Consider the following 13911-nt stretch of genomic DNA (forward strand, 5'->3'; position numbering starts at 1 on the left):
TTGAAACCCTGGTCCAGCCCTGTCCTTCCTGCTCACCAAACCCCTGGACACACTGGCCTTCCCTTGGTCCTCAAACTCCCAGCTCCTCCTTGACCCCGATCTTCACTCATGCCGCATCCATGTTCTAGAACATCCTAACCTCAAGCTCACAGTCTCACTGACTGACATTCACCCTTCAGGCTTAAATGTCACTTCCTCAGAGAAGCCACCGCTGACTGCCCTCAACACCCAACACCCAAGACCAAGACACAGGCCTTCCATTAAACACAATAAAACCACAATTTCCCTTTTAGCACTTATCACACTTCTAATTCAAGACTTACTTGTACTCACTGGTTCAATGTCTGCCTGCCCTCAAATTCTATAAGCTGCAGGAGGGAGGGGGCCACCTGGATCACTGCCAATACCAGGCCCACCCCAAGTACCACCCCTAAAGCTACAGGCCTGGCCTTGGGGACCACGCCTGGGAGTCCCCCCTCTGGGACACACAAATAAGCAGTGAATGCTATACACTCAAGTGGGGTGAGGGGGGTTGGGAGGATTCCCAAGAGTAGGTGATGGTTTGGCAGAACCCTGGGGACCTGGCTGGGGTGAGGGGAGGGGGGAAGGGAAGGGAGACAGGGCACAGGGGCCAAATGAGAGAACTTTGTATGACTTTTGTCCTGAGGGGGCTAGGGAGCCGTGGAGGGTGGTAAGCAGCAGGGGGGATGCTCTGGTCAGGTTATAAGGAAGATCAATCTGGGAAGTACGGTGAGTGAGCCATAAGAGGAAAGGATGAAAAATGGTGAAGTGACGGCCACGAAGGTGGGGCGCAAGGGGAAGTCTGGTGCTATTGGGACAATAGCTGTGACTGGACACCGAGCTGGGAGCCGCAATCTCTGGCTCCATTCCTGGCAGGTGGTCAGTGACAGAGGTGTGTGAGCGCTCTGGTCCCATCCTCAGCCTTCAGGCTGCAGTCTGACAGGCTCAGACGTCAGCGTTCCCTTTTACTAGCTGTGTGACCTCAGGCAAATTACTCCATCTTTCTGTGCTTTAGTTTTTTATCTGTAATTTGGAAATACCTGCCTCCAGGGGGTGTGGGAGGAACTGAATCAGACAATGCACAGGAGCAGTCAGCACACTGCCTAGCTCACAGCAACCATCGGTGAGTCTACGGTGGACATTATCCTCTGTAAGACTGCGGTCCCTACACACAGACCCCACCCCACTCAGGCTCTGCCACCCTCCCACAGTGAGAAGGAAGTGGGCAGTCACCCCATTTGGGCGGTTTAGTGCACCTGCGGACTTTGACTGGGCTCAGAGAGGCAAAGATGCAGGGTGAGGTTGGAATGAGCATTTGGGATTTGAAAGTGGGAAGAAACAGATCTGGACTGGCCACCCAGGGTCAAGCGGGAGCTTGAGCTGGCTGTTCTGCAGGGGACCTGGGGCAGAGAGAAGAGCAAGGCCGCATGCTCACAGGCGAGGCACAATCAGCGCTGTGCTGAGGACCTGATAAAAAGTAATTAACTGGAAGGTCCTTAGTCTTGAAGACACACTGCTAAGGGGCAGAGACGTCCAACAGGTGGAAACAGCGGCCTGCTCCCAACACATGGGCTCTGAGAGGCAGCTCTGCCTCGCTAGCCCAGCTGGTGAACTCTGAGCAGCAGAAGCCCCTCCAGGGCTCTACAGCATCTCAAGTACCTCCTGAGCACCCCCAAGACACAGCATGCAGGCTTGGTCTCACCTTGAGAAGTGTGGCTGACAACCCGGACCCCCCACCCACGCGGGTCCTGAGAGGTCTCGCTTATCTTTCAAAACCCCATCCCAGCATCAGCTCCTCTGCAAAACCACCCCCGGGCCCAAAGTCAGTCTTCCCTTGTCACTGTTACTTTCCGACTTAGTAACTACAACTTCTACCCAGGTACATCACAGTACTATGATTTTTAAATCCGAGTATGTTTTGTCTTCTCTCTAGACTGGGAGGTTCCTGAAAGCAGGGACCAGGACAAACTGGTTTATTCTCTGAGCACGTAGCACAGGGCCTGGCACATACTGGGTACTTAATAAATGGTGAACAGAGTTCAGCCTGGAGGAGTAAGGGGGCATGACCAGGAGACTGTGATGCTGGAAATGTAAGCTAATGACTTGGCACTCGAGTCACGCACCTCCTCAGAAGCAAACCGACTCAGAGCAGGAGACCCAGTTGTCAACTCCAAAGGCAGCAAGGACTAGCAAACAGGCTGTGTCTGCACTGATGCTTCTGCACAGGACACCTACTACCTCAACAGCTATGGGCTTCCTTCAGAAAAATAGGCATCTGCCAAGCAGATCGTTTCTGGGCCACTCCAGGGGGCGTGCACCAGTGATCTAAGCATGAAGCAAGCCTCCCACCCGGTGAGTGCTGACTCAGGACACTGACCCACTCTATGGATTCACCGCTTCACCTAACAGGAGTGCTGAACTGTTCCCCACTCTGGGACAAAAATCACTCACAGGAAAGCAGGCCCTTTGCTTTACATGAAAGCACACACACAGTCAGATGCCCTCACTAAGCCTGCACTCAGAGTTCACGCACACGGCCATGTGGCCCCAGAACCACAAGCAAGGCGCAAAAGACGGTGAGCCGCTGACACACACAAGGGAGGGACGGCGGACAGTGAGCATAAAACGTGGCTACACAGGCAAGATGATGACTATTCTGTGCTGCTTCTTTCTAAGGTTCTCAACACTCCTGCCAGGGGCAGTCAAGAGGCAAGAGCAGCAGCTTTGCTTGTCTTGCTGTTTCTCAGGCCAGAAGGACTGGGCACGGCCTCTGACATGGAGCAGACCACAGAGCAGGGCAGATCACGGGCCACAGCAGGCCCAGGGCAGCCATTATTCCCTGTTCCAGACTCCTGCTCCCTCAAGTCCTCCCGAGCTGACAGGTGCGCCACCAGTTCTCCAAACTCTCTGCAGTGGGTGTACTGAAGGGGCCCGGGGCAGGAGGTGACAGATATGCACGGCCCAGAGCCACCTGGGAAGCATTTCAGCAGCTCCTCTGGATGCACTGAGGGCGACCTGGCGATCACTTTCAAATCATCCTCAAGCTCCCAGTACAGAACTCAAGACACCTCTCTACTTCATTACTAGGCCCGTTGCTAATGTGGTGCATGTTTCCTAACACGTTTTCCAGACAGAAAAGACACAGGCTTTAAGCTGGAAGCCTTAGGTGCCAGTCCAAAGTCTGGCCCTGCAGTCGTGATTCACTGCTCCCAGGCGTGTGGCACAGAGGGTGAAACTGCCCCACAGTTCGTGTCTGTGCTCCTCTGTAGGGCCACGTAGAGACTCTCCTCTGCTGGGCTTTGTCCACTAAGGGGGATAAATGGCACCAACCACCTTTGTAACAAAGTGCTGAGCCACAGAGCAAGCAAAGAAAGCCGTACACAAAGAAGCGGTAACATGACAAGAAACAATAGGGCCAGGTGGTGGTGGGGAGAAAAAAATGGCTGCCCCAGGGCACACGCACCAGGTTACAGTAAAGGGGGATGCAACCGTGGTCCCACAGGAGGCAAAAGAGCTGGAGACTGACAGGAGGAGCTGGAGGGTCCCAGGAGGGTCAGCCCCTCGAGCACCTCATGCCAGCACATGGAAACCCTCTCCTGAGGAAGCATCCCCTAGTTAGGGCCTTGGGATTTCTCATAGACTAAGATGAACAAGACATGACCTCATAATAAAAAGTTACTATACACATAAGGAAACAACACAGCAGCAGAAACAAGAGACAAATTTAGATCCTCAAGGTTTCATCAAACAGAAGAACTACATGTAAGATGCTTAAAGAAAGAGAAAGAAAAAGTGATGGAGAAACGAGAGTATTTGAAAAATAAACTAAACCTTAGAAATAAGAATTACAATTGAAATTAAAAACTCAAAACTTAAGTGGCAGGTTAGACACAATAACAGAATCACTTCACTGGGAGCCTGATCCAAAAAGGTTCTCAGAAGGGACGGAGAGAAAAGATGAGAAATAGGGAAGAGAGCTTCAGAATGAACCAGAACTAGGAGGCCTAACCCAGACTCATCAGAGGCTCAGAGACAGGACAGGAAGGTAGAGAGAGAATATGAAGATAAAATGGCCAAAAATTACCAGACAGGAAACTGAAAATGATTATTATTATTACACTAAGGGTTGTAATGGAAAAAGCAGACAATGTGTAAGAACAGATGAGTAATAAGAAGAGAGGTGGAAACTCTAAGAAATGATAAAAAAGAAATACTAAAAGCAAAAAACCCTGTACGAGAAACAAGCTCTGCTTTGGATGAGCTGATCAGTAGACTGGACACAGCCAAGGAAAGAATCAGCTGGTGGAAACTTCTCAAACAAAAATGCAGGGAGAAACGATGAAAACCCACCACCACCCACAAAAAACAGAACAAAACACCCAAGGATTGTGGAACAATTTCAGAAGATGCAACATATGAAAGCTGAGACACCAGAGGGGGAAACAGAGAGACAGAGAGCAGGTGGAAGAACTATTTACAGCATGATGCTGAGAACTTTCCAAAAGTAATGAGACACAAAACCACAGACCCAGGGGGCTTGGAGAATACCAAGTAGAACAGCTACCCTGAAATGTACAACTTGGCATGTAGTGAACTGCAGAAAACCAAAGGAGAGGAACACCCCGAAAGCAGCCCAGGGGGTGGGGAGGAGCCCATGCTGACGAAACCAGAAGGAGGACAGGTCTCACCAGAAACCACCCACAGAAAGGGAGCCCCAGGCATGTTTCGAGTGTTGGAGATAAACAACCACCAACCTAGAATCTGTATCCAGCGACATCATCCTTCAAAAGTGAAGGAGAAATAAAGACTTCCTCAGACAGACAAAACTGAGGGAACTCATCGCCAGCAGACCTGCCCTGCAAGAAACGTTAAAAGACTTTCTTCAGGCAGAAATAAAATAATGGAGGTCAGAAACTTGGATCTATGTAAAGAAGGGAGAGCAATGGAGAAGGAATATATGAAAGTAAAATAAAATCTCTTATTTTTCTTCTTAATTGATCTAAAATACAACTTTGTTTAAAGTAATAACGACAAGGCACTAGGAGATTATGGATAAATGAAAACAGCAGTATCGAAAGGGATGGGGGAGGGGTCGGGAATAATCCTGTTCAAAGGCGGACACATGTAGCACAACAGTGTTACTGGAAGGAGACTTAGTTAAAATGTATATTCTAATACAATGGCTAAAAATTTAAAAAATAAGGGTAATTGATATGCTAAGAGATTAAATGAAATCAGAAAATTCTCAGAAGTGGAAAAGGCAGCCCTGGCTGGTTTGGCTCAGTGGCTAGAGCGTCAGTGAGTGGACTGAAGGGTCCCAGGTTCGATTCCCTCCAAGGGCAACAGGTCAATGTGTCTCTCACACTGGTCTCCCTCCCTCACTCCCTTCCTCCCTCCACCTCCCTCCGTCCCTTCCACTCTCTCTGAAAAGCAATGGAAAAAATGTCCTCAGGTGAGAATTAAAAAAAAAAAAGAAAAAAGTGGAGAAGGCAGAAAAGGAAATCTCTGGTACCAAATAGGAAACATTACAGCGCTCATTTTAGCAGCACATACAGTAAAATTAGAAAACTGTTACAAACATGACTGCTATTAATCCAAACACATCAAAATCACTTTAGCCCTGGCCGGTGTGACTCAGTTGGTTGGGCATCAATCCGTGCACCAAGAGGTTGGCAGTTCGATTCCCAGTCAGGGCACATGCCTGGGTTGTGGGCTCCATCCGTGGTTCGGGGTGTGCAGGAGGCAGCCGATTGATGTTCTACTCTCACACTGATGTTTCTCTCTCTCCCCCTCCCTTCTTCTCAAAGAATCAATAAATCTTTGAAAATAAATAAGTAAATTTTTAAAAAATCACTTTAAATGTGAATGGTCTAAATATGTCAATGAAATAACAGAGATGATCAGAATACATAAGAAACAAGACCCAAATAGATATATGGGTTGATGAGAAACCCACTCTAAGTTCAAAGACCCCTTTAAGTTAAAGGTAAAGGAATGGACATGTACTGTACTAACACTAATCAAAAGCTGGAGTAGCTATATTAACTTCAAATACATCAGACTTCACGGCAAGGAAAATATCAGGGATAAAGAAGGACATTACATACTGATAAAAGGGTCTATTCTCCAAAAACATGTAACAATACTACACCTAACAACAGAGCGTTAAAGCATGTGGGGCTGAAATGGAGAGAAGTGCAAGGAGACAGACTCCACGATTATGGGTGGAGATGTCTACACTCCTCCATCAGATTGGGCAGATTCAGCAGCAGCAGATCAACGGGGACAGAGTTGACTCAACGGCACATTAACCAACTGCACACACTGACATCCACAGACCACTGCACCCCACAGCAGCGGGTTACGTGTTCTTTGCAAGCTCACGTGGACGCTCACCAGGACGGACCCCACTCTGAGCCACGGAGCACACCTAACATACAGAAAATAACAGGCACCTAGTGTCTTCTCAGAGCACAACAGAGTTAAAGTAGGAATCAATATGGAAAGGTAGCTGGGAAGTCCTCCAATATTTGGACATTCCCTGTCAGTTTTGATTTTCCCCCTAACATTTCATTACTGTATATTCTCCTGCAACTACTTTTAACTTTCAAATAACTTATATCTCAACATATAAATTAAATGTGTCATTGGTACGAAGACATCTGAAAATAGAAATAAATAGTACTCAAGTTTTTCTAATTTCGAGAAAGTAAAACTTCCATAATACTCATCCCAAACATTTTAGCTACTAAATATTTACCCACAATGGACAAAGCGTGAGTTACTGCGACAATGATGGCACATCTAAAAGGTGACAACTGCCATTTCCCTAGAGCAGAAATCCCTGAAGGCCCTGACAAGGCAGAAAGGGCAGCAGGTGAGAAGTGCTTCCGCTTACGACTGTTCTCCACATTTAGCACCCACTGTCTGCCTCCCAGCTACACTCAGAAGAGACCTGCTCTGATGGAACTGAAGACAAGTGTAAGGCTTCCTAATACAGCCTGTTTTTTGTTCTCTGGAAGGTGCTTCTACCAACTCAGGGGCTGTAAATACCTTATGCATTTAAGTAAAGATGTATCCACAGCATTCAACTAAGTGAAATACTACAAACTCATTCTGCAAGACCTGGTAAGAGACAAGGCAAGCTTGTTTAGAGAAACAATCTTATACCAGGCACAAATAAAATATTTTGCCAAATGCACATCATTTTTCCAAATAAAAAAGGCACCCAGCTAACGTACTTTAAATGCATCAGTAAACAGTGCTGACATCAACGGCACAGTGGCTGAAATAGAGCTTAACTGCCTGTCCTCTGGACTTGTCTTTCTAACTAACCGTGACTCCCGCACCCACCTGCTGGATTAAAGTCTACCGGATCAGAGAAACAGGTTTCAGACAGGCAGCGCTCCCCACATGCTAGTCTCTCCTTTACCCTCCTGCAGGCTGCCTGCAGCGTCCTGAGAGGCAAAAGTCAGGGCGGCGTGTTTAACTAGAGTGTCCCAATGCCCTTTGGGGATGACCCATCTCACAACTTGACTGGAAGATTTCCAGGAACTAACTCTTGACTAGCTTCTACCAACAAGAGAGTTGAAGAGAACATTCTATACCCTCCTCTCAGAACACAGAAAACACAACTCTATTCAGGTAAGAATGGGGTTAGCAGTTCCCCAACCTTACACAAGCACCCAGAGGGGAAGAGGCTGCAGACTGGGCAGACCACGAAAAAAACCTGGCTTTGAACACAGCAAGGCGTCACTCAACCTACTAATTCTGTGACTTGAAGCAAAACAATGTATAAAAAACCAATTCTACCACAAGATAACTGATACAAACAAGAGTTAGGTTCCTACAGCATCTCATCCATGTTATAAGGAAACAATGTTGAATGAAGAGCTGTATTCGAGAGCCTGCTGTCTACCTAGAAATGCTACTTAAACCACTCTACTAACAAAGGCACCATATTATAGGTTCAAGGTGAGCTACATTCAATCTCACACAGTTTAACCCTTTGCGGTCATATTAAATTTGGACATGGGTGTCGTACTGGTCGGAATTAATTTCCATTGAAAGAGCAGTGATACATAACATGCAAGATTATGAAGGATAAACAAGAGAAATTATGAACTGATACATGAATGAATAGAGTTAAGATTCGTACGGTTCCTTGCTGTGGTGGCTGAGAGCAGACATACGACCGGAACGGTAAAAAAGCGTTAGTGGCTGAGAGTAGACAAACGACCGCAAAGGGTTAAACCTAAATTTGGGTATATTCCCAACTACTTACTGTAATAGAACATGACAAAAGGATTCAATCTGATTCCAAAGCAGCGGTTTTAAAGCCCCCATGTGTCCTTGCCCACTCCTGGGCTACACCCACCCTCTCAGCGTGCCACCCCTTGGAGAAGAAAAAGTGCAGTCTGAAAAGCCCCTCCATGCCCAATCCTCACTTTCCATCCAACAGTTGAGAATCACTGTTTTAAATTAATAAATCAGGAGAGTTTGGGGAAAATTCTATTTTTGATTGATTAGAACCTTGAACCAGAATAACTGATAAAAAGAAAAAAAATTAGAATGTATAATAAGAATAAAGGCAAGTTCAAAACAGAGCAGCAAAGCTACCTAAAATCTCCATGCAGATGTTAAATATAAGAACTGGGTTCTTGGAGAAGAAAAACACATAGATATCAACTTTTTCTGGATCCCCACTCCTGCCCTGAGCAGTCTTAGCACAACTGGTTCCAGGAGGCCCCATCCTGTCTGCTCCCAGCCACCTTTCCACACCCATATGGCACCAGGATTCTCTAGTGCATCGCGCTCAGGGTTTCTCTCTGCAGCCTGTGTATTTCTACGAGTCCTTAGTTTCACACTCAGAGCATAATCGTTTCACACCTGGAGCCCCGCTATCATAACAGACCCACATTACCCATCACACTAAGAGCCAGGTCCCGCCCGAAGGATAACTCACCACCTGAAAAACTTTCAAACCATGACTTTCATAACTGACTTTATAATTGCAAAGGTTCAAAACTCCAAGAGCTTACAAACTTATGGTAAAAGGAGACACTGAGGACTCCTATCAAGAATGGACACTGTCCTGTACGACCTGCCAATCTACAGATTTTTGTCTGTCAGGCCCCTTCTGCCCGACTTACCTTACTGTGTGTGAATGGGGGCGCTGCGTACAAGGTGGGGTGGATCAGAGGGCGAGGCAGGTGTGGGACTGTGTGCAAGGGCACGTGCCCATGGATGTGGGGGTACAGGTGCAAAGCAGGGTGTGTGGGCTTCTCCGGGCTCAGGAACTGGTGGCCAGGAGGAAAGGCTCCGGCCGTCATCGCGGACAGCGGCAGTCCAGACGCTTCCTGCTTACACACGTGGCATTCACAAGTGTTTGCAGCTTGTTCAGCCTGAGGAAAAAAAGCACCTGCTTACTTAAGAGACAAAGATGGGTGTGAACGAAATTAGTCACATTCTGCTGAGCAGTTACACAGCAGTCCACAGGGAACAGGCCCATCCTGACACCCCACTGGCAGGGGCCCTCCTTGTGAGGGACATGAGGGACCGGAGAGCTCAGGACTGCAGGAACCTGAAGATAGGGGGTGCATACCCCATTCCCCAGCAGATGCCTGCATCCTGGGCTTGTCTGGGTAGACGAGGGGACTGGTGAAGGTGACGGAGTGGAGAGAGGGAGCTGGACAGGGACAACACAGCCACTGTGGTCTCAACTCACTGGCTCCCACACTTAAGGAATGATCCCTCTGCGTGCACCAGGGACAGGACTTCCACTAAGGTGGAATGAAGTGTCCAACTGAACATAGTGTCAAAGGCTCTGGAAATCAACCAGAGGGGAAAACAAACTGAGAGGCATGTATTCCGGCAACACCGCAGAACGTGAGCGCGCGCTGGAGGAGCCTGGCCTCTTGCCTGGGCTCTGTCCACACCCCTGAACAAACTAAAATACACAACTAAAGAATCAACAGCAGAATTAACATGGTGCATGAAATTTGTTTAATACAAGAAAAGGAAGTAAAGGGAGAACAGAGGAACAAAAAAGATGACACAGAAAGAAACAGCAAGTGGTAGGTGTAAACATCACCAGTCATTATGTTAAATGTCAATGAAGCAGCCCAAAGAAGAGGGTAAAAGTGATAGACAGGATAGAAATGCAAGACCTGCCCGGCCAGCATGGCTAAGTGGTGGAGCATCGACCTGGGATCCAGGAGATGGCGGTTCGATTCCTGGTTGGGGCATGCAGGAGGCAGCCTATCAGTGACTCTCTCATCATTGATATTTCCGTCTCTCTCTCTCGCTTCCTCCCCCTCCCCCTCTGAAATCAATAAAGATACATTAAAAAAGAAAATGCAAGACCCAACTAAAAGAATGAGTTTAGCAAAGCTGAAGAATACAAGACTGACATATAAAAGTCGACTGTATTTCTATATATTGCCAACAATCAATAGAAAATGGAAACTAGAAAATACAATTTACTACAGAATCAAAAACCATCTGAACTTAGGAATTTTGAAAGCATGTTCAAGACTCATAGACCGTAAATGTTTAAAAGCCAGAGAGAAATTAAAGCTGACTTAAATAAGTGGAACGATATGGCACGTTCATAGACTGACAGACTCCACGGTGTTAAGACTGTATTCTCCCCAAACTGATTTGCATCATCCCACAAATTAAAGACTAGGCCTAGCGGATTTTGCCGGTGAATTCTATCAAAGAAATCAAGAACATTCAAGAATTCAAGGCAATCTCTATAAAAGCCCAAGCAGCTTTTTGGAGAAGTTAACAAGTTGACCCTAAAACTTAAATGGAAATGAAAGGACTTTGAACAGCCTAAACAATGTTGAAAAGGCCTGCCACACTGGAGGACAGATCCTACCATTCCAAACATGCTGCAGAGCGACAGTCAAGTGTACCGTGGTGTAAGGACACAACGCAGATGAACAGAACACAGAGTACAAACAGAAACCCTGACATTTACAGCCCATTGATTTTCAGCAAATGGTGCCAGGGCAATGGAGAACCATATTTGCAAAAAGATGTATTTCCGCAAGCAAAAACCGAGTCAAATGAATCACAGGCCTAACTACGCAGGAGTTAATATTATAAATCTTCCAGAAGAACACAGTGTTGTATTAGGCAAAGTTTCCTTGGATGTGACATCAGAAGCATGTCCTATAAAGGAAAAACCAGATAAACTGGAATGCATCAAAATGAATAACTTTTGCTTTTTAAACACCACCATAAAAAGCTAACAGATATGCCACAGACCAAGAGAAAATATTTGCAAATCACATACCTGATAAAGGACTTGTACCAACATAGAAACAACTCTCGTAACTCAATAATAAGGTAGAAAATGAATAAATAAATAAAAACTTGCTCAACTCTGCTCATAAAAAAATGAAATGACAACTGAAACCTTGAGGGGTTATCATTTCTCTATCACACTGGCAAAAATCCAAAACTGTGACATCACCCTCTTCTAGGGGCTGGGGAGGCCACTGCCCTCTGAATCAGTAAAGCCACTGCTGGTGACCAATCCCAGAAATGTGACTGCTCATGTGTAAAATGTCAGATGTACAAGGTTGCTCACGAATAGCTTATAACGGGGGAAAAAGAAAGCAAACACAGCGCCCACCAGCAGGGAGCAAAAGAAATGCGTGGCACAACTGACCCGTGTTCACGGCCCACAAGCCGGCAGCAGGGTAGGAGGATGGGCCCTGCGCACAGTGGTCGGGCAGCACGTGCCGCTGAGCCAGAGCAGGCCGATGTGCGTCAGGACCAGCCTTTACGGGAGCAGGGAAGAACACAGGTAAGTAAAGCTGGAGACGGACTGGGACCAGGGACAGGGTGGGGGGTTCAGGCAGGGTAGACGGGGAAGGAGGTGGGAGCAAGACTCCTCACTGCCACCTTTCTTGTCTGAGCCAGATTTACAATAGCTACCGAAATGAATTAATTAGCCAAGCATCTTGGCCTTCATTTGTTCTTCCTTTCATCTAAAAACTGCCTGAGCCTCGACAGTGTGGCTCAGTTGGTTGGGCACCATGCTGTGCAACAAAGGATCACCAGTTCGATTCCCAGTCAGGGCACAGGCCCGGGTTGCAGGCTCAATCCCCAGTAGGGGGTGTGCAGGGGGCCGCCAATTCTCCCCCACACAGATGTTTCTCTCTCTCCCTTCCTCTCTAAAAAAAAAAAAAAAAATTCAATAAAAACATATTTTAAAAATAAATAAAAACTGCTTGGACATCTATTATAAAGCTTTGACTAAGAAAAAAATAGTCTGATAAGATATCTTCACCTGTGGGTAACAAAAAAACAAATACTGACCAGAGAAGAAAGCTCTTATAAACCAACCTTTACTGATTTTACCATTCGACTATTTTATTTTTTAAAAATTCTCTCCTTGCTTCTACACAAAAACTCCACATCTAAATGTCTACAGCTACCTGGGGTGTTATTAAACCAAGATTGTTGATTACAGGTTCAAGCAAGAGAAAAAGTCTAAAATGGGGGCTATGAGTCATGGGGGTTTATTTTGTAAGTGCGTCTTGAGTCTCTCCAGTGCTAATCTTCAGAAGGTATTCCAAATGACTGAATTCTATATTTAATCATGCTCAAGTTCGGAGAAAACGGACACAGAGAAAGAGACCTTTGGCAAAACCAGAAGTTTGAAGAAATCACACCTGCTGAGCGGGGTAAGATGGGGGGGGACTGTCCACTTTACTGTCCTCCTTCCCAGGACTCCCATTTCCTAGGGCCACGACTTCCTTGGGGGTTCCAGGGGGCTCCCCGCGACTCCCGCCATCTGCTTCTTCGTCATCAGCTTCGGAAGAACTGCCACTGGTACTGCTCACCTGAGGGGACTTTGGAAACAAACAGAACAACATGGAATCCTGAACGCTGACCATCACCCTATGACACGCTGTCCCGACCAAGTCACCATGGCTGTACCTCATCTTTCAGGGCCATGTTCTCCCCGCCACCATTCAGATCGCTGTGGACCCCATTCATGTTGGCTGCCACCTCGGTGTCACTATAGCTGTTCAACGGGGAAACGTCAGCGAACTGAGCCGACAACGGAGCCACGCCTTCGTCATCACTGCAGCTGAGACAAGCAGAGATGGGCATCACAAGCTGCTCATGGGGCACAGATGTGACTCCCCAGACACTGCTCTCTCTACGGAACAGCGGTGCCACCTGAGCACCACTCCTTCTTCCTTGTATTGCTTAGTAACCTGAACACAAGAGTAAAGAGCCCCAAGGTTCCACTGGGGCACTAGGCTGGATGAATGGAAAATGAGACTCCAAAAGGAAAAATGTGAAAGGAGTCACAACTTAATCTGGTCAGTGGATGCGACACTTCTGCTTAACCTGAAGAGCCCTAGTGTACAACTGGTCTCTCCGCCATTGCTGAGCACCCACGATTCATGTCCAATTAAAATTAAAGGTATAGCCCTGGCTGGTGTGACTCGGTTAGCTAAGCATCATCCCATGCACCAGAGGGTCGCTCTTTTGGTTCCTGGTCAGGGCATGTTGCAGGCTCCATTCCCACTGGGGGGGCAAGCAGGAGACAGCCAATTGTTTTTCTCTCTCCCTTCCTCTCTCTCTAAAAAAAAATCAATAAAAACATATTAAACAAAAATTAAAGGTACAGAGAATCACCCCGGGTCTTTAGTGTTTGTTTTTATAACCACTGAAATTTCAGACACAGCCAGTTGAACAAAACTCTAAAGGCACTTATATGAGAAAAATCTAAAAGCTTCTTACTACTAGACCAGCTCTGGCCAAGTCAGTCATGATCTCAATTAAACATCAGCTTTAGCAAGACTTCTAAGCAACGGAAAAGTGGAATCCTCACTAAAAAATGTAAGCAGACTTCAA

The 13911-nt window shown here is 46.7% G+C and overlaps 1 protein-coding gene across 1 annotated transcript in view; it reads right to left on the minus strand.

The window, feature by feature from the left end:
• The window catches only part of FAM193A (family with sequence similarity 193 member A), a 111655-nt gene that overhangs the window by 25079 nt on the left and 72665 nt on the right, over nt 1-13911 (minus strand). The window contains exons 11-13 of the mRNA XM_087828517.1: nt 12982-13135; nt 12714-12893; nt 9174-9425 (exon numbers count right to left, since the gene is read on the minus strand). Coding sequence (XP_087684643.1) covers nt 9174-9425; nt 12714-12893; nt 12982-13135 — 586 coding nt within the window. The remainder of the gene's footprint in view (nt 1-9173; nt 9426-12713; nt 12894-12981; nt 13136-13911) is intronic.

This window comes from Miniopterus natalensis, chromosome 1 (genome assembly GCF_054644295.1).
Source record: "Miniopterus natalensis isolate mMinNat1 chromosome 1, mMinNat1.hap1, whole genome shotgun sequence".
In the NCBI taxonomy this organism is placed as follows: domain Eukaryota; kingdom Metazoa; phylum Chordata; class Mammalia; order Chiroptera; family Miniopteridae; genus Miniopterus; species Miniopterus natalensis.